Raw genomic sequence first — 22,171 nt, forward strand, 5'->3', positions numbered from 1 at the left:
TAACGGATCTTCTATCGCCCTATAATCCATTGCGCTCTTTAAAATCACTAAATTCAAGGCTTTTGGTCATACCTAGGATATCCAGAACCACTAAAGGAGGAAGAGCATTTTCACATTTGGCTCCAAAACTCTGGAATTGTCTTCCTGATACTGTTCGTTGCTCAGACTCGCTCTCCCAGTTTAAAACTAGATTAAAGTCGCATCTCTTCAGCCAGGCATTCATATAATCCTATAGTTCAAACTACAATCCGTCCTCTAGCTCATAAATGCCAGAGGAGAACTGGCCCCCGACTGAGCCTGGGTTCTCCCAAGGTTTTTTTTTTTTTCTCCCAAGTTTTAGGACACCATTAGGTCACTTGATGGAGTTTTTCGGTTCCTTGCCACTGTTGCCTTTGGCTTGCTCAGTTGGGGATATTTTGGGGATATTTAATTTAATTTTATCAATCAATAAATTCCTCTTGAAACAAACTTTGTTGTATTATTTTAATTTAATACTGTGAAGCTGCTTTGATACAATCTGTATTGTGAAAAGCGCTATACAAATAAACTTGACTTGACTTGACTTGTATTGCTTGAATGCAGTATTTGAGTGCAATATTTTAGATTTTCTTTATTAGCTGTTTTTTAATGTATTGTTTTGCACTGGAAAGAAAGTTAACTATAATGGAAGTATAATTATATAAATATATTTGCACTACACTTCCTTAAAACGTTGTCTAATTAAATTAAAAATATAATTTTTTGCACTGGAAAGAACATTCTAGAAGTCTAATTCTATTGAATAAGTTCGCACAAGGCTACAGAAAACTGTTGTGTTTATTTTTCTGCAAATGCAGTCTAAGCCGATGAGTTTTGAATGTTAGGCTATATGTTTTATTTGTTTAAGTAAAAAATAAAACGTATTATAAACTAAACAAATCCATGGTTCATTGTTGGCAAAATGATCATGATACCCCCCCCCCCCCCCGTTCCTTATTTTTATTTCAGACAGTTGGCAACCCTACGGGGGACAAAACACCGCTCTTCCGTTCAGATTACAACTTCAAATAGATTCTCCCCACTCAGTGAAACCTGTTGAATGTGCCCTAGTTATTGGCGATTCTATTACCCGGAACGTGAAAATAGAGACACCAGCCACCATAGTCACATGTTTGCCGGGAGCCAGAGAGCCTGACATCAAAACAAATTTAAAAGTGCTGGCTAATGCGAATCGTAAATTCTCTAAGATTACAAACCCGATTCCAAAAAAGTTGGGACACTGTACAAATTGTGAATAAAAACAGAATGCAAAGATGATCATATATATATCCTGTTAACTAGCATCGGCCCGAGGACGGGCCGTGGGGGGCGTCTATATTTGTATTATTATTTTTAACCTTTGTTTTATAACAAATATTCAACTGCCAGTTTGAAAACTTATATTTTCAAAACTCTGACCGAAAGGATGAAGGTCATTCAGAAGAAGCGCATAAAAAAACCTCTTTCAGACCGGCTACTACAAATTCATTTTTCATCAAGTGCTTTGTTATGTTTTAAGTGGTTTGTCTCATGAATACATCATGTCGTATTTTTAAGTAAAGATGTGTTGATGTAGGATGTTGTCTTACCTCTGTGCGCGCGCACGCAGGACAGCCCGAGCGCGAGCAGCATCAGGATCAATATTCGTTTAATTGTAGTAAAACAAACTCCTCCGGCAGTGGTGTAGTCTACGTGATACGCAGGTATACGCCGTATACCCACTAGAAAAGGCCAAGGATTTGCGTATACCCACTTAAAAAAGCGTGAGGATATGTAACAACAATCGAATCGCGGAATCCAGTCACAAATGGAACTTGCTATAGGGGCAGAACGTCACGGATTTTGGCTATTTTTGAATGAATAAATCAAAAGTAGGGCTGTACAATGAATCAAATGGACTAGTGTCTATGAATATTAAAGCTAAAAGAGACTGCAATTGTTCTACGCGTCTCTGGGAATGAGCGCTCAATGTGTGCTCCACTACACACACACACACACACACACAAGCACGGGTGACTCACGCTCGTGGTGTTTTCAGCGTTTCACTGTATTGAGACATGAATGATGTAGGCTACAGCTACACATGTGCATTTCATCGCAAAGCTGCTATGAGAGTCACTTGACGAGAATTTCACCATTTCATTTGATAAAACTATCGTCATTCATTCGTTTCATATACACACAGAAACTGTTATGTCTTTACGACAACCTGTCAAAATAAAAGTTCGGTATAACTTGAAGAAATTATAACAGAAATATATTACTATTGCACAGTAGAGTATAGTTCAGGCCTAATAATAATAATAATAATAATAATAATAATATTAGTTTATTAAAACACACAGAAACTCAAATGTCTACAACCCACCAAAATAACAGTTCGGTCTAACTCAAATTAATTAGAAAGAAATTGCACAGTAAAATGTATTTTAAAATAACACTTTTTTTTTTTCAAAAACACCATTTCTAAAAGTAAATTTGTATTTGTGCCTATAATGTTTTAAAAAATTTGGGGGGGGGTATTAGAGTATACTCACTACAAAAAACTAGACTACACCACTGTCCTCCGGTCTTTCTGTTCTTCCCGATCTCTCCCACACTAACACAACGAGAACAATCAGTGAAATGTAATATGTGTATCTAAATTAGAGAGAGAGAGAGAGAGAGAGAGAGAGAGAGAGAGAGAGAGATTGAGATTTCCTCAATAACTATATTTGACCACCGCTTACAATTGCTATGCGTCAAATAAAATGGCATTCTCTAAACCGATACTTTGTAGGGTTGCTGGCACTGGCACCCAATAAATTGTGTGTTAAATGTAGGCTATATATTTTTAAGAATTAACTCAGCCTGCAAAAATTCTGAAAATAGTGATATTGTTGTTACTCTGTAAAGGATCTTGAAAAGTCGATGTTTGGCTCCACCTGGTGGTCATTTTCGTGAAATACAGTCTGGTACAAGTCTGGTATTTATGTTGCACTTTTACTTGTGTTGAGTTGTGATTCAATAAATAAGATGCAGTTTGCACTTTGCCTACAATTTCTAAATAGCACTGCATTGAAATGTGTATTGTCATGTTATTTTCAATTTGTCGTGTTATTTTCAAATTGTCATGTTATTTTCCAATTTTTCCCCACTACATTCCAAAGCATATCTGATAGACACCACATTTCAGAAAAAAAACATGCTGTATGTAATTTTTTAACTAAAGAAATCGAGACCCAAGAGCCATAATCTTTTGTAAACTAATGATTTATATTTTAGCATAAGAGCAAGCAAGCACGTATGCGTGTCAACCCGATTCAGTGCAATAATTCAAAGTATGATTTCAATTTTTATTTTAAGATCAAAGTTAAAAGAACAGCATATGAAGCAGACTGTCAGTCGCCCTTAACTGTCAGTTTTGACAATGCATTATCCTTGCTGAATAAAAGCATTAATTTCCTTTTAAAAAATCTAACTGACGTCAACATGTTGAACCGCTGTGTACACTTTTTGTTTGTTTATTGTGAAATAGCTAACTCCCGATTGTTTCTCTGTCATCCAATAAGCATTGTTCAGGGCTTCGTTTCCCAAACTCACCGTGTGCGAACGCTCTCTCTGTGATCGATTGGTTTCGTCTTGTATGTTCAGGTGAGCAGGAAGAATAGTTCTATCCTACACAATTATTCGGTAACATTCGCTTATTTTTCCGCTTATAAGTTTATGTTACGCACTGAAATTCGTGCTAAATTAATAGAATTTACTGGTAAAAAAAAAACAAAACAAAAAACACCTATACATTTCGGATCGATATCTACTACAGTATTGTTATGAGAGGATCGATCCGATCACCTTTACGCACTAATCGAATTTACAGCGAATATTGAACCAAAAAGTAAGTTTGCCGCGCTTGAAAAGCGATATGCTGTATCATAACAATATACTTGGTAAATGTGTACAAAACTTGAATGCGCACGTAGCGTGACGTCGTTGTTTTTCGCGTAAAAAATAAAAAGTGAAAGTAAATTATTTGAGTTAATGTTTCGCCATTAAAACAGTCAGAATCGATTAAATGCGGAGTATCATAGAAACCATTATGAAAGCTAAGACATTAATTCACGTGTAGATACTTAATAGAAAAGTGGATTTTGTGTATCTATAGCTAATTAAATGTTGATCAAGGTGAGTGTTCAGGTCTCGAGACACTTTACAGGTGACTTCCGCATTCATATTTTCCCCGAATGACCTATTACTTCGATATGTGTTTGATATTTTTCATTTTTTCGCAATTGAACGTGTTGTATGTGGTTTATTTTAGCATTTGTGTTAATATATAGTGAACGGCTAACATGTGTTGAGTGAACGTCGGATATGATCTTGTTTCTCTGACTCCCAGGATCCGTTCAGCTTAATTATTATTATTATTTTTTGTCATTTCCATCCAGAGTCATTGGTGAAGATCAGATTCTGTTTTAACTGTTCAGCTTCATCATGGATGACACAGAATCATCCAGAGATGAACATTTTTCTCCAGGATGCAGGTACTTTGAATAAACACTATTAAATCACCTTTGGCAGATGGCAAGATGATGTTTTTGTTAAGTGAAAAATTTAAATGTTATTAAAAACATTCAGACCAGTCTTTGCTTAAAGTGTTATTTAAATATTTTTTAAGACCTTAATATGAAAGTGATTATAATCATGAAGGATTAAATCTGTTATGTTATAGTTCAGTTCATCAGAAGAGATCAGAACCAGAGCCCAGCTGTGTGTCTATGAGGAGTGACAGGTCTATGGATCATTTTATAGAGTTTAAGAGTGGAGATACACAGACTGATCTCAGGTATAACAGTTCTAGAAAATATGATTTACATTTTTATGGTGTTTTGGTATTATGATGTTCTTTCTAGGTATTGTTATCTTTGTTGTATATTTTAACATTGTTGCTCACACATAGGGACACATCTATGGCCACGTTCACACAGCATCAGAACAGAACACGGTTGTCAGTTCTGTATTTGTGTCCTTAATACAGTTTACTGTGACAACGGGATTAATTTATGGGAGCGACAACTGTAATATAGCCGAACTCACACTCGTACATTTTCAGGACTCTCTGAAACATTCTCAGAAAACTGTTGCTGTGTGAATGTAACTGGACTGGACTGCTTGCTGTCTATCATTTCATTTAGTGTGAGAGAGCTGCTCTGTGCTGCACTAATGTGTGTCTAACGTGTGTTGCTGGTTTTTTGGTTTCGGTAATGTATGTCGACGGCAGTATGAGCTGAAGGTTTTAGATCCAGTCACTGTTCTCCACCGGAGCTGCTACTGTCAAGAGTCATGAGGCATTTATTTGTCAATTGCACAATTTACACTGGCAAAACTGGGCATTGAAATGCTTGTGACGAGGCTCAGACTTACAGTAACAATAACAGGACCACAAATTAAAACACAAAGTGACATGCTATTTTGTAGGCAGAACAATAAATACAAATAAGTGGCTGTACCGAGGAGATGTGAGATTTTGACTATACGCTCACAGCACTTTATGATGACTGATGTCAGTGATATAGGGCAGTATTCATTCAGACAAGAGACAGTTGTTTTTTGGAAACATGGAAGATGGTCTGCTTGAAGTATGTGGGGATCCCTGTCAGACTCAAAGAGAGGTTGAAGATGTTGGTGAAGACATATGCTAACTGGACAACCCTCAGGACACGTCCATGTATGTCATCAGGACGTTGACTCTCCTAAAGGTCCTGCTCACTTCAGGTGTGGTTAGAGCCAGAGGGCCGGTATCATGGTCAGTATTTTGTCTCAAAGCGAGCGTAGAATGTGTTGAGCTCGTCCAGTAAGGAGGCAGACAAATGCACTTCACTGCTTTTCCTTCCTTTGTAGTGTCCTCCACATGTGTTGGGGGTCAGAGCCGTGATAATCTGACTCCACTCTGTCCTGTTTTGGCAGATCTGATAGCCTTTTGTTGGTCATACCTGGACTTCTTGTAAGCAATCAGATCCCCAGAATTGAAGGCTGTGGTTTCGTGCTCTCAGCCTGGCACACACCTCGCCATTGACCCATGGTTTCTGGTTTGGAAATGACTTTATATTGACCAGTGGGACAGCATCCTCTGTGCATTTGTTGATGTACTGGATCATATCACAGAGTCTCTGTTTTCATGTATGTTGTCTCCTGCTGCATTCCGAAACATTTGTCTTTCTGTGGAGTAGGGATCGACCGATATGCATTTTTCAGGGCCGATGCCGATACCGATTATTACAGATCAAGTAGCCCGATAACCGATATTTTGAACCGATATGTGTCTAGTGTAAAAATTTAAATTAATGTCAAAATTAAGAATAAAAAGGCCTCTGACAAAGACTCTCTTTAAATTATTTTAACATATCTTTAATTCTGAGAACTATTCATAATAAAAACATCATTAATAATAACAACAAACATAAAAAGTAGTGGGAGCATCCAAATAATAGAGGTGACTATTCTGTACGCGTGTGTGAAAAGCAGGTGATTAGCTGCAAATAAAATGCTAAATATAACATACACACACACACACACATACAGTATGTGTATATATATATATATATATATATATATATAATACTGTACTATATATATGTGTGTGTGTGTATGCATGTTATATTTAGCATTTTATTTGCAGCTAATCACTACACCTGCTATTGCATGCATAATGTGAACATTATTCATATGAATATACCAAGAAGAATTGCATTAAGATCACATACAAACCATATTGTAATAGTGTTTTTTTTTCCTTTATTTTTGATGTGTGAAATGTTTGTTTGACTGTTTATCACGACGATACAAACTAGGAAGTATACAGGACAGCGTCATCCAGAAACGTGCAATCAATGTGAGATTATTGACAACTAACGTTATTCGTCAAATGAGAGAGCGCGGCCGCGGAGATAGATAACTAATCAGGGATAGGGAGCTCGCGTCGCGGGCGTCAGAGCTCGCGCTTGATGCCCTTTCAGCTCTTCAAAATTGCATAATGATCATTCTGAATCTGTGACAAATTATTTTGCAATCATGTGACGTGAGAACAATGCAATATTTCTCCAAATATGCGCAATTTTTTGACTAAAAGCCCAAACGGAACGGACACTGATGTTCAGTGAAGCGATGTGAACAACACAAAAACCGCAGCAGATGTGAGTGAATTCATTCGTGTTGATAATCTATTCACAATATAACGTTAAGTTGGCCGAATGGTGAGAGAAGTACGTTTTAGTTTCACTAGCACTGATGTGAAGCTCCGTTAAAGCATATCACTGCAATGACGGACACTGACCGGGAATTCACAGTATAATAACTGAACGGCGCTTGTCATCATAAATCGATTAGGTGTTTTGCAACTTCAGTGTAATGATTTAATGCAACTTCAGGAACGTTTACTGCTTTCTTACCTTCGAGAGATAGATAACTGATGTGTGATGATGATCATTGATCACTGAAGCAGCTCCTGTTAGCAAGTGCTTTCGGTGTGAGAGCGGAACATTTTCCAGCCGCGCCAGCCGTATTGATTGGCCGGACTTGTGACTCCCAACAAATCAGATGGTCGATGGGCGGGGCTTAGTCTAGGACACAGAGCAGTGCGCTCTGACTGAGGTGGCTGGATCAGTGCCAGATCGCGCATTTAAAAAAAAAAAAATTTATCGGCAAATCGGTTTTTAAAATGGCCGATACCGATAACAATAAAAATGCTTAATATCGGCGCCGATAATCGGCCACGCCGATAATCGGTCGACCCCTACTGTGGAGTTAAAGCAGCCTGCAGTCTGGAGATCCTCACTCCATTAGTGAGCTGTTCTAAAAAGTTTTTTTTCTTTTTCTTGTTTGAGGCATTGTCTGTAGACAGGTAAAAGCAGTTATGTGTTCTACGCGTGACTCAAATGCTCCTCTCTCCTGCCAGATATAAAAGAGCTTGTCGGTTAATGAAGAGTTGACGGATGAACTTATGGCTCGATTCATTTTTATGGACGTTACCATCTTTAATATCACTTTGGTCACTGTCACTGGTTATTGGTAAATGTATATATGTTTTAATATAGTAATTCAAAGCATTAATTAAATCTCTATCTGTTATAGTTCAGTTCATCAGAAGAGATCAGGACCAGAGCCCAGCTGTGTGTCTATGAGGAGTGACAGGTCTATGGATCATTTTATAGAGTTTAAGAGTGGAGATACACAGACTGATCTCAGGTATAACATTTTGATTAAATATGATTATAGTATGGCATTTTATGTAATAAGAATAGTATCAGTAGTATTTTATGTGATGTGAGAGATTCTTGTTGTACAAAGTTTACAGTTTATTTTTATTTTTATCTGATTACGGCACTTCAATTTAAAAAAAATTTAAAGTGTAAATAAAAAATCATAAAGTTATCTTTAAAGTGATTGTTTTATTGATAAATGAATATGTAATTTGTTGAATACAGTAATTCAAATGATTCACTTTAACCTTTCTTTATTATAGTTCAGTTCATCAGAAGAGGTCAAAAGCACAGTCTTCAGTACATTTGAGTGGAGATACACAGACTGATCTCAGGTATAACATTCCTGTAAAAGATTTACTGTGAAGATATGATACAGAATAAAAAAAAGACATTGTACTTATTAGTTTATGTAATAATGTGGTATTATTTTTACAGCCATGAATTCCTCAACACGTTCAGATCAAATCTGATGAAGAAGTTTGAGTGTCTGTATGAGGGAACATCAAAGCAGGGAAACCCAACACTCCTGAATGAGATCTACACAGATCTCTACATCACAGAGAGTGAGAGTGGAGAGATCAGTAATGAACATGAGGTGAGACAGATTGAGACACAATCCAGGAGAGCAGCAACAGAGGACACACCAATCAAATGCAATGACATCTTTAGACCTTTACCTGGACAAGACAAACCCATCAGAACTGTGCTGACAAAGGGAGTCGCTGGCATTGGGAAAACAGTCTCTGTGCAGAAGTTCATCCTGGACTGGGCTGAAGAGAAAGAGAGTCAGGACGTCCAGCTCATATTTCCACTTCCTTTCAGAGAGATCAATTTGATGAAGGACAAAACATTCAGTCTTGCAGATCTTCTTCATGTCTTTTTCCCTGAAACTAAAGAAATTGAAATATCCAGTGACAAATGTAAAGTCTTGTTCATCTTTGATGGTCTGGACGAGTGTCGTCTGTCTCTGGATTTTCAGAGCGATGTGAGGTTGTGTGATGTAAATGAATCAGCCTCAGTGGATGTGCTGCTGACGAACCTCATTGTGGGGAATCTGCTTCCCTCTGCTCTCATCTGGATCACCTCCAGACCAGCAGCAGCCGATCTCGTCCCCTCTGAGTGTGTCCATCGAGTGACAGAGGTACGAGGCTTCAATGATCCACAGAAGGAGGAATACTTCAGGAAGAGAATCAGTGATCAGAGTCTGGCCAATACAATCATCACACACCTGAAGTCATCAAGGAGCCTCTACATCATGTGCCACATCCCAGTGTTCTGCTGGATCTCAGCCACTGTTCTGGAGAAGATGTTCTGCGAAGCAGAGAGTGGAGAGATTCCCAAGACTCTCACTCAGATGTACACACACTTCCTGATCATTCAGACCAACATCAAGCATGAGAAGGATTATGAGAAGGACATGACAGATGAAGACATGATCCTCAAACTGGGAAAACTGGCTTTTCAGCAGCTTGTGAAAGGCAATGTGATCTTCTATGAGGAAGACCTGAGAGAGTGTGGCATTGATGTGACAGAAGCATCAGTTTACTCAGGATTGTGCACTCAGATCTTCAGAGAGGAGTCTGGCTGGTATCAGGGGAAAGTCTTCTGCTTTGTTCATCTGAGCATTCATGAACATCTAGCGGCTCTATATGTGCACCTCTGTACAAACAACAACATAAATGTGTTTGACTCAATCACTAAACAGAGTTTGCTGTCTATAGTTAAGGACTGGTTTCAACTCAATTCATCAGAACATGTTTCATTATCTGCGCTGCATCAGAGAGCTGTGGATGAGGCTCTACAGAGTAAAAATGGACATCTGGACCTTTTCCTGCGGTTCCTTCTGGGTCTGTCAGTAAAGACTAATCAGATTCTCCTACAAAGACTAATGAAACAGACAAGCAGATCTGACAGCAATGAGGAAACAGTTGAGTACATCAAGGAGAAGATCAGGACCATAGACTCTCCAGAGAAATCCATCAATCTGTTCCACTGTCTGAATGAACTGGGTGATCATTCACTAGTGGAGGAAATACAACAGTATCTGAAATCTGGAAGAATAAAGGAAGCCAAACTCTCTTCATCTCAGTGGTCAGCTGTAGTCTTTGTGTTGTTGACACCAGAGAAGAAGCTGGACAAGTTTGATATTAATGATTTTGTTGTAAGAGACAATACAACTGAACAACTAAATGTTCTTCAGAAGCTGCTTCCTGTGATTAAAGAATCCAGATCAGTTCAGTAAGTACATGTATCAGTCAGTACAATCAGTTAATTGTCAAAACATTAGCAAAACAAAAGTTCATAAATCTTCAGTGCTGCAGACGTTGTCTAGAGTTCAGTGGTCAGTATTTTGATGTGTTTCCCAAATCGTGACAATGTAAAATTCCTTTAGACATTCAAACAAAGTCAGAAATGTTGTGTATGAATAAATAATTAAATGGTCTTGCACATAAAGAGGGAATTTAAATCTATATAAAAAAAAAATGGAGACCAACCAAATAACTGGAGAAACAGCTCATTTATCAAGTAGCTCAAATCTCCTTAAAAAACATTTGATGTATGGTCAACATAGCAGAGTCATATTTAAATCTTACTATCAGACAATTAAATATTGTGGTGGTAAACAGTTTTCTAATACTGAATAAGAGACATGGATCAATTGTGTTTAACAATTATTTATTTCCTTGCAAGGAAAGGTCAGCAGTCATACAGTCATTACAAAGTGCCTGCAGAGTGTGACAACGAGTGGGGGCATCCTTCATTCTTTATAGTTGTATTATATAGTTGTATTATAAAGTTCTTTATAGTTATTGCTTTTACAAATATTTGGAATGGAATATAAAAAATATATTGATATGAATATTTTTCTATTAGTCTGCATTTACGTTGTGCGTATCTATTTTGACATGCCCATTTTGCAGCGTGTTATTGGCCATCGGTTCTCTCAGCAGCAGAAAAACAAAACTTTAATTCAATGGAATATATATAGCCTAGAAAGAGCGCTCACTTTACAATAACTAAAAGCTGTCACTCATCTCAGTTCACAATCTCATGAAGTTCCATTATAAAAAATAAAGATGTCTACACTGCATAAAGAAAATCTTACTAGCATCATGTCTTTTTGTTAATGAGAGGATTCGCGAACATGCAGAAATCAGCACTGAACAAAAACTCCAGCGTTTTAAACAGTGAGTGGATTCTGACTAAATGAAACACCTCTGATTGGCCATTGCGTTCAAGAGATCAGCAAACATGTCTGTGATTGGCTACATTTCTCACTGTTGCAAAAACATGTTGTAAATAAAAAACATTTGACCACGAATCTCTCTTAGGTTGAGGGATTGTGGCGTCACAGATGAAGGTTTTGCTGCTCTGACTTCAGCTCTGAGATCAAACCCCGAACACCTGAGAGAACTCAATCTGACTGGGAATAAAATAGGAAAATCAGTGAATCTGCTGTCTGATGTACTACAGAATCTTCACTGTAAACTGGAGAAACTGAGGTAAGATCATATTTGACTCTCACACATGAATCACAATGTAAAGTATATTTGAAGTGTTCAGCCTCTTTCTGCTGCTGTGAGTTCAGATTATTGAGCTGTAAATGATTGAACACATGAGCTGATCCTCAGTAACATTTCAGTCTCTTGACTTTAAACAGACTCGAGCTCAACACAGTCAGAACTGAGAAATGAAGAACATGCTGGATTCATTCTTACTGTTAATCATGTTCATCTTTCTGCATTGACACTTTCTAAAATGTTTTTAAACGTGTGTTTGTGTAAACACACACACACACACACACACACACAAATTGATACTCCACACAGATCTGAGTAACTTAGTAAAACTAACCTATCTAGTGAATAGTGTAATTTATTAAAACAGATTTTGCACAAGACAGACATTTAATATAGAGCAAATAAGAGATTATTTTTCCTGATTGAATGATACTTTAGATGATCAGTTGAGCAGTAAATATGATCATGTTTTGTGACATTTTAGATTTTGGACCCTCTGTCTCGGTCATACACTTAGTCACACATTAACTTTTGTCATTTCATATACAAGGATACACATACATACATTCATAAGGGTATGTATCGACACTACATTAATCTAATTACCATCATATTTCTAAGATTCTATAAATATAATTAAATGCACATGTGACCTTTGCTTTTTATTCGACCCGGTTTGTCCCACCCTTCATTAGCGCACACACTCGAAATGTGGATGACAGCCGACTTTATTTTCCTGCACACAGAGCAGTGAAAGAGAGCAGATGGTAAATCGTACGTTTTAAAGCTCCACCCACAGCAGTTCTCTTTAGTTCTGCTGCTCTCAATAGATACAGACGGTTGGTCTGGGAACGCCCCCGGGAACGCCCCGTCACGTGATGTGAATTTAGCCCGTGGGGGAAAACATTGCCTTGGCGCTCATTGAAATACACGGGAAAATCATGCCGAAGAGTTGCTGTGTCGTTTTCTGTACCGCCAATAAACAAACAAATTATGAATTGATGTTCTACATCCTTCCTAATAAACACACAGAACCGGAAATGAGGACAAAATGGTTTTTGAGCTTTCTTTTTTGAGATTATTGTGTGAGTAGATCCCTGTGTGATATAGTAGTGGGTGTTAAACTCGTATTAGGCAGTGGTGGGCTAGTTTTGTCTACATCCCTTACGAAAAGAACTATAGTAATCCTATAAGATTTCTATAGTAGTGTATAATACTTATGTGATGTTCTGTAATACCTCTATAGTACTTCTATAGTTTGTCCCAAAATACTATAGTATTCCTATAGGATTACTATAATATTTTGTCCCAAAATACTACAAGATAGTTGTTTTTCATAAGGGATGTCTCATTCACATTAGCGTTATCAGCTGAATGCTCATGACGCGAGCCGTGAACCTATGGAGTAGCTGCAGTCTGTGAGTTACTAGAGGACTTTAGGGATAACTGTCAGCACAGTCCCTCGGCAACTTTGTAGTACTGATCACCGTTTTACAAAAGGATTTATAGTTTGGAGTGAAGCACGTCCCCAACTATGACTAGATGCCGACTGTATGCACTGTCGTAAATATCTTCAATTCTCACGCTATATGCAGATTTAATGGAGTGCACGTCACCGAAAGCAACAGATATGAGCTGCATTTTATTGATCATCAGCTAAAATTTCAAAATCAAAGACAGCAATAAGAGAGAGCAGTAACAGCCCTGGTAAGATAATTTAGTTTCTTTACTTTTAATGATGATGATTGTGTGATAAGCGTCTGCGACTTACTTTCACTTTGATTTGCGATAGTTTGCACGTTGTCTTGATGAATCGATGCTCAGCTGCGGTAATGCGTGTTCCAGTAGCGTCGTCATATCTGGCAATAACATATAGACTATAACACGCTCTCACACGTTTTTTTATTTATATATTTTTTAAATTTTTGGGAGGAGTACAATTTACATATGTGGTTTCAACAACCAGATGCACACTTGTCCAGTTTCGTCTGGAATGCGTCTCAGACCTCCTCCTTAAGTGGTTTGAGCGATCGGATTCAAATCCGTCTTGAATGCGTTTCGGAGGACATTTACACCTGGTCTTTTCACGATCAGATAGCTATCCGATCTGAGAAAACGCATGAAGTGGCCATGTGTAAACAGCCCCCATGACAAAAACATACGCACGAAAGCCGAAAACAAACGCTGGTTGGCCTCTCACGTCCATAGACAGTATATAAACGCTCACGTCCAAATTTGAGGAAGTGGTGGGGGAAGGGACGTATGCCGTAAAGCAGTCGAATTTTGTAGTTCTTTTTGTGCCGGGTTACTACCCAAACCCCGAAGTTACATAGTGCCAGTAAAAGCAATACAGACCCCGTCAGGCTATGGCAGACGTGTCATTCAACCTATTGTAAGTCGATGTACCATCACAAGGGTCTTGGAAATATATTATAAAGGTTGAAAAGCTACATAGTGTTCCTTTAACATAATCATACAGCAAATTACACAAAACAGTCATTACAACAAACAGTTATCAAATATATATACAGACCTTATGCCTTTTCGGGGGGTGCCTAACAAAGTTGCAAATGTTAGCTGCAAAACAACTCTGATCAACTTGAACTGCGTGCTCTCCCTTTCCTTCCCCGTAGACTACAATACCCCTCAAAAATAAAAGTCCCTCCTTAGTAAGACAGATAATGCATTTCTTAAACCCATTTAAACTCACAGAAATATTTTTAAAAAATGTGTTCAAAAACGAATTAGAATAGTTATCAAAGCAAAGTCTGTTACACCGGGCTAAATGAATAAACACTGTTATTGCACTCCTGACATAAAATCAGACCCGTAGTTACCTCATAATAAATAATAAATAGTACAGATTTTCATAGTAGTCAATTTCATTGATTTCACATCTTAAATCAATTAATACATTTCACTGTAACTTCCGCTGGTTGTCATAATCAAATTTCATTTGTTTTAGACATAAATCATTAAATTGATCCTCATAATTAGACATATAAAGCATTTGGCATGAGATTGTTTTTGTCCAGTCTCGTTACCAAAGCTGAAATACATTGCATTACACATGGTAGGCATATCAACACCAGAAATACCATTATTATCACTGGCAGTATTGTGTGACATATCCAATAGTAGTGGAGCGGCCAAGTGCTTATGTTTGGCAGAATCGTTCAGTTTATGATACAAGCGTGAAAATTGGCATGAGCAGTCTCCATGGGTCACTTGACAAGAAAATTGTCCGAGCCACTTGAAATTTCAAGATGGCGGCCATTTTTCAAGATGGCCGACACCTTAGTGGAGCAGTTAAGTGATATAGTGGTTTATTTGGTGATACAAGCATGAAAATTGGCATGAGCAGTCTCTGTGGGTCACTTGACAATAAGCCACCTACAGCTACTTGAAATTTCAAGATGGCGGCCATTTTTCAAGATGGCCACCACCTTAGTGGAACAATTAGGCTTAAGAAATCATTTAGTTGGTGATACAAGTATGAAAATGTCCATGAGCTGTCTCAAAGGGTCATTTGACAAGAAACCGCCCACAGCCACTTGAAATTTCAAGATGGCGGCCATTTTTTTCAAGATTACCACCACCTAAATGGAGCAGTTAAGCAATATAATTGTTTAGTTAGTGACATAAGCATGCAAATTGGTATGAGCAGTCTCTAAGGGTTGCTTGACAAGAAAACACTCTCAGCCACTTGAAATTTCTATTTTCAAGATGGCCGACCTCTGGATCCTCAAAAGATAAATTTTCCGATAGAAATGTATTGGGTTTTTTTTCATTAAGGACGATTTGGTGTCATTTTATTTTTAATGTTTTAGATTATTCTAAAGAACAACTTTTAACGCATCAAAATACAGTTGTGTTGATTTGTTGATTATAGATAGATAGACAAGAGTGAATATCTGCACTACCAGGGCACACTGGTGATATATCACTGCTGTTAAACTCAGAGTGGGGTTCAATGTCAGCTAATTGTAAAGTTAAATGTGGGTGACGTTTGGCAAAGGAGAGAAGACAAGATGGATCCCTATACATGAGGTGGTTTCAGCCATAGGACCAGAGAAAACACGTGGTATCCTCTTCTTCCATGCCTTCAGTGGTTGTGACATTTTGTCATCCTTCCATGGCAAATCAAAGAAGTCTGCCTGGAAAACATGAGACGTGTGTGATGAGGTCTCAAACACATTTGCAAGACTCAGCAAATGTCCCTCTGCAGTGGAGGATAGTGACCTGCAAGCTTTTGGAGAGATTTGTTGTGCTAATGTATGACAGGTCCAGCGATGTCACCACTGTGAACGAGGCCAGGCTTGATCTCTTTGCCAGAAAGCAAAGACAATATGACTTGATCCCACCAACTCAAGCAGCACTCAAAGAGCATGCCAAACGTGCTTCTTATGAGGCTGGATACGTGTGGGGACAGGCATTGAAGGGACATCCACAAATGCCGAGCCCATCCGACTGGGGATGGGTTAAAAAGGACGAAGAGTGGAAAGTCTTCTGGACTCAACTTCCACCTATTGCAGAGAGTTGTTGGGAGTTGACCAAATGTGGGTGCAACAAGTTATGTACTGGAAGGTGTAAGTGCTTCAGATATGGACTCAGTTGCACATGCCTATGTAGTTGCCCCTGCTAGAACCTATTTGCATGTTTCTTTTGCCAGTGTTAGTCCTCTATGTTTTCCGGTGTAGGCCTATGGCTCGGCTTCCCCTCGCCACATCGGCGCATCATGTTTTATTTTGTCACCAGACTATCACTGTGACATTTTCAGTTTAGTTCCTTAGTATTGTTTGAGATACTTTCTGTTTGTCATGGTTCCATGGCTGTGTCAGCCAGAGTCGCTGTTGCCTCTGGATCTGTTCTTATTGACATTCAGTATTAGTCATTGCTCTATTTTCTGTTTGGTGCACTGTCCGTTCAGCACCACAACTGTGCTAATTTATTAATCTTATTTTTGTTTCCCCACCTCTCAGTATTAATTTGACATGTTTAATAACTGTTAGTTTAAAAAAAAAAAAAAAAAAAAAAAAAAAAACCTCCCTTGTGACTGTTACCTTGTCGTGGTAAGGGAGCTTGTGTACCTCAATGAACCCTGAGAGCTATGCCGGTGGGAGGCAACTCCTGACAGGCTTTACCAAACTGGACAGGTCATGGGTGAGGAGTCACAGTCACAGTCAAACTACCTCTCTTGACAGAGTCTTTTGAGGAACCCAATGCATTTCTATGAGAAAATGTATCATTTAAAGATCCACATGGCGGGCGGCAGTGATCCTGAAAAATTGCCGCCATCTTGAAATTTTATGTTGCTGTGGGCGGTTTCTTGTCAAATGACCCTTTGAGACAGCTCATGGCAATTTTCATGCTTGTATCACCAACTAAATGATTTCTTAAGCCTAATTGCTCCACTAAGGTGGTGGCCATCTTGAAAAATGGCCGCCATCTTGAAATTTCAAGTAGCTGTGGGTGGCTTATTGTCTAGTGACCATCAGAGACTGCTCATGCCAATTTTCATGCTTGTATCACCAAATAAACCACTATATCACTTAACTGCTCCACTAAGGTGTCGGCCATCTTGAAAAATGGCCGCCATCTTGAAATTTAAAGTGGCTCGGACAATTTTCTTGTCAAGTGACCCATGGAGACTGCTCATGCCAATTTTCACGCTTGTATCATAAACTGAACGATTATATCACTTAGCCGCTCCACTAATAGCCCCACCCTCCCCAGAGGTTGCTGAACCATTCAAACCAATAAGTTGTCACTTTTCTTCTTTTACAGCCATTATCATGTTCTCAATAATATTGGTTATGTTGTCACTATAGTCTGGAATGTAAAAACATGATATATCCCAACATTTTACACACTCCTCCTTTCTCAGCTGTTAACATGTCTAACAGTAATCTATTCTGTATAACAGCATCTCTGATTTTTTCATTTAATCATTAACCATTGTCAAATCTTTCTCAGTGCTGTTTGCTATTGCTAACACAGTGTAGCCCACATTAAAATAAAATGATAGAACATAAAATAAAACATAAATGAACATAAACCTAAACTTTGTAAAATACTTCGAGCTGCTTTCACCTAAACATAAATGTTAGATAGGAGAGAAGACATTTCTTTTCAACATGTCATGTTCACACACACAACTCGGTTGATGACACTCGTTGTTTGACCCCTTATATTCCCATGGATGGGTTTTCCAAACAATATACAAAGCAAACATTTTCTTTTCTTTTTTCCAAACAAAAGTTATCATCCCCCCTTTTGATGCATGGTCCAACCCGTGCATCAATTTATCATAGTGGTTGAAGAAATGTTTCGGTAAACAATGTTTGCCATCAATACTAAACCAAACGCTTCTTTATACAGCAGCCAAATTTCCTCCAAACAGACTTCTCTGTCTTAATCAAAAGACTAATCCTCTGTAATGAGTCAGAAAAATCAAGGTTACTTTCAGATAACATAGTACACAATCTCCATCGTTTCTGTTACATCAGCTTTTCAGCTGCGTATGCCCTGCATTTCCTATAGAAATGAAATCTTTTTTGTTAGTATGTGCTGCTCATTTTGCAAATAGAAATTCGATCAGGCAACAAAAATAGCATCCAACAAATTTGATATTAACCCAGCACGAAAGATAGGTTGACCATCTGACCACAGCCCCAAAATCATAAGCAACTCCAAACTAATTACGATAATCTGTTTAAATCATCACACATTTTCCTTTCATTAATTTCCAGGCTTCAGTTAAAGCCACAAACTCAGCTCCTTAAACAGAATAATTAATGCCAACGGCCCTAAGACTAACACTTCAAATTCAGTGGTCACTGCCTATTAGTGGTGTCAACGATAATCGATTCGGCGATGCATCGCAATGCGGTGCATGCACGATTCAGCATCGATGCGGCAAAGTGCCATAATCGATTATGTCACTTTTAGGGGTGTATTAAACCGGTCGGTACAAGGCACGCATTTTCAAACCGAACGGTTATTTCAAATGTAAGCGCGTCGCGAGCGCGCTCATAATGTAGATGCTGGCGCGACCACAACATCAAATGGCAAACGCAATGTAAGCGGAACGAAACTGAGCTACTCGTGACGGACTGTTTATCAGTTTGTACCAAAGCAGCGCGAGCCGATCTTATACTACACAGCGCTAAGAGATCCAGTGAGGAAAGCATTTGAATTCGCCACTAAAGTAATAACATCGCTGCGAGATCTAATGAGAAACATTCACATTTCTCCGTTATTAACAGATCAAACAGCGCTGACGTGGAAACCAGGAAGAAACATTGTGACATGATGAATGAACTATACAGTGTCCACAGATCAGCAACATTCACCATGGATTTACTGTAGGAACACTAACTGCAACTTTGGAAGTTTGGCAGGAATAGTAGGCTATAATGCTTTCAAGTAACATTATGTCGGATTTATTTCGACATTATGAATAACATTGCTGCCCTCAAATGTTAATCTGAACTAAAATAAACATTTGTTTATAAGCACAAAATATTAAATTAAATTTTTTCCAAGGAGCTGTTTTGTTTTATATGCTCGGATGCTCCTAAGACGAGTCAATTATAGCTCCGTCATTGCTCAAAGAAAAAAAAAAATCATACTTTATGATGTTAGTTTTAAATTAAAAAAAGAATAAAAAAAAAATCATGGAAATTTCTCTGGCATTTCTTTCTTTTTGCTGTATCGAAAACGTACCGAACCGTGACACAAGTGTATCGTATTGAACCGAATCGTGAATTTTGTGAGCCGTTACACCCCTACACTGTTTATTTTCTGGCCTCGAGTTGGACAATAAAGTTCAAATTTAATTTCAAATGGTTGTCAAGCAGAGAGAAGAGAAACATTTCTCATTCAAAGCACTGACAGCAGTGATTTATGTTTTCTTTTTCAGGTTTGAAAATGCCATATCCAATACCCTGTACCATTCAATTTTATTTTATTTAATGACATTTATATCAAAGATACAGGAGAGTGATAATACACACATAGCAGCCAATAAAATCTGTTGTTCAATATCTGACTGCTTGTATTGCCTCATGACTGATGAAAAATTTGCCTTGTTGTGTGCAGTAGAATTTTGATGCATCGCAATGCATCGTAGAATCGAATTGAATCAAATCGTTACCTGGTGAATCGCAATCGAATCGAATTGTGAGGGCAGTGCCAATGCACACCCCTACTGCCTATCTTGTAGGGGTGTAAATCGGACAGTTAATCACGATACGATATGATATCGATTCTCTCAGCCAGCAATACGATATTTGCCGATACCTCAAAAAAATACGATTCGATTCGATTCAGGGCTATATCGATCGATTAATCGATATTTAGATATTATGTGCCACGTGTACACAACCAGTTACCTTTATTAACTCACACTAATACATGCAAAAATATATAACATGAAAGTTGAATTAAACTCTTTGAAAATTGCACACCCTCTCCCAATTGGGACATTTACAAGTTGTTTGTTACAAGTAAAAAAAAAATTTAAAAAAACATGATATATGAAAATGAACAAGAATGGAGTTATCTGTTTTTGCAAATGAACTCTATAACAGAAGAGTTCATTTGCAAAAACAGATAACTCCGTTCTTGTTCATTTTTTTAAAAATATTGTGCATTTGAATATCAATCAAACTGCAGCTGGGTTGTTTTGATTAAGTAATAATAATAATAATAATAATAAAAATACAGGTAACTTATAAAATTAAAGTTTTATATAAATATAATATATACATTATATATATATTTATACATATATATATATAATATTTTTTTGTTTTTTTTTTGTTTTGTGTGGCAAAAGCAGATAGCTCCACATTTCATGTTTCAGAGTTAAACAAAGCCAAGTAATTGCTATGATACATAATAAAACACTTGGTTAATCTTTGTAACGTTAATCTTCTCAGCTGACATAGACGCCTGTCAAACTTTGTTGTTGTGATTAACGTACACGCAATACAGAGAGCTTTTCCCTCACCACTAACGTGCTGTGAAAAAGCTTCAGCTTTTATTTTCCTTTTACGCCCCGAAGAAGATATCACGGGTTCATCAAGTTCGCTGAAAGCCATCCTCGATCACTTTTAGTAAACTTTGACGAAACTCCTCTCAGCTAGCGCGTCTTTTCAAAGTGACAAGCAAGCAGTCTTGTCACCTAACCTGAATACTGCGCACTGATTCGCTAAAACAGACTTTTCGGGGCTTGTCGTTTCTGCTGTAAAACATGAACTTGCGATGACAGTGGAAAATACCAGCTTTTGTGACAAAGGGTTCAGTCAATCTTGTCAGGCGTCTATTTCAGCAGAGAAAAGTTATGTGAGGATGTGGAGTGTGTCAAAATAAAGGTACCGTATATCGATATTTTATGTGTGGTATCGATGCATCGTATCGTTAGACGTTTGATCGATGTATTGTTACACCCCTACTATCTTGCCCAATTCAGGCCTTCTGTTTTGTTTTTTGTTTTCTCTGAAGGCACAACCAACTACAACCAACACATTCTCACAGTTTTCGAGTCTTGTGTCCATCCAGTCTGGTCATGGTGTACAGACATAGTCAAGGATAGTCAAACAACAGTGATGTTGCTCTCTGGATAATTTTATGGTGACTTAGCCAATTTGTCACTTTTTCTATGCAGTCAAGTCTATTATTTTACATTTATCATTCTGATCACGAATAGTTCACTCTTTACATTTAGACCCTCAGTTGAATTTAGACAACTGTTTTTAAAGCAGCACTCAGTAGCTTCGGGACTTCTTCGCTGCATTCTCGCTTTTTGCTCGCATGTTTCTCTCTAGAGCTCCCCCCACAGCTTCGGAATAGATATTTGACAACACTGTTGTAAAAACTCGTTGGTGATTCTCAGACACCAGAGGCTAGTAGATCAACGACATCAAAGCAGATGGGACGTTCTTTAAAACGTCTTCTTCATTCGGGTTCGGACAGCGTGAGGGAGCGCAATAATGACAGCATTTTAGCAGATTTCTTTTGGCCGTAAAGCAATTGTTTACATCGCGAGACCTGATATCACGCGAGACTTCCTGACGCAGCGGCCGGCGGCCCGCCGGCTCAAAGTTGCAAGTGCGTATTTTCCGCTCACGGGCACCAGGGGGGTGCGAAACGACCACCATTCAACCCGAAATAAGTAATATAACCATTCCAATGACTCCGAAGCTGTTCAGTTAAGGTAAAAAAAGTTACTTAGTTCACCTTTAAACCCATAATGGACTTAATCTTCAACTTCACAATTCCAATTTACATAAATACTCTTAAACGTACTAAATCCAGAGAGTAATTCAAATCAACATCATAAATGACAAAAGTAGTCATAATTACCAGTAGCAGACAGAGCTGGAT

The 22,171-nt window shown here is 38.1% G+C and overlaps 1 protein-coding gene across 1 annotated transcript in view; it reads left to right on the forward strand.

The window, feature by feature from the left end:
* LOC309507059 (uncharacterized protein) overlaps positions 1-22,171 on the forward strand; it is a 275,228-nt gene that overhangs the window by 235,464 nt on the left and 17,593 nt on the right. The window contains exon 26 of the mRNA XM_082181150.1: positions 11,591-11,761. Within this exon, the coding sequence (XP_082037276.1) occupies positions 11,591-11,761 (171 nt within the window). The remainder of the gene's footprint in view (positions 1-11,590; positions 11,762-22,171) is intronic.

Source organism: Leuciscus leuciscus (assembly GCF_965113295.1).
Source record: "Leuciscus leuciscus genome assembly, chromosome: 9".
Classification (NCBI taxonomy): Eukaryota; Metazoa; Chordata; class Actinopteri; order Cypriniformes; family Leuciscidae; genus Leuciscus; species Leuciscus leuciscus.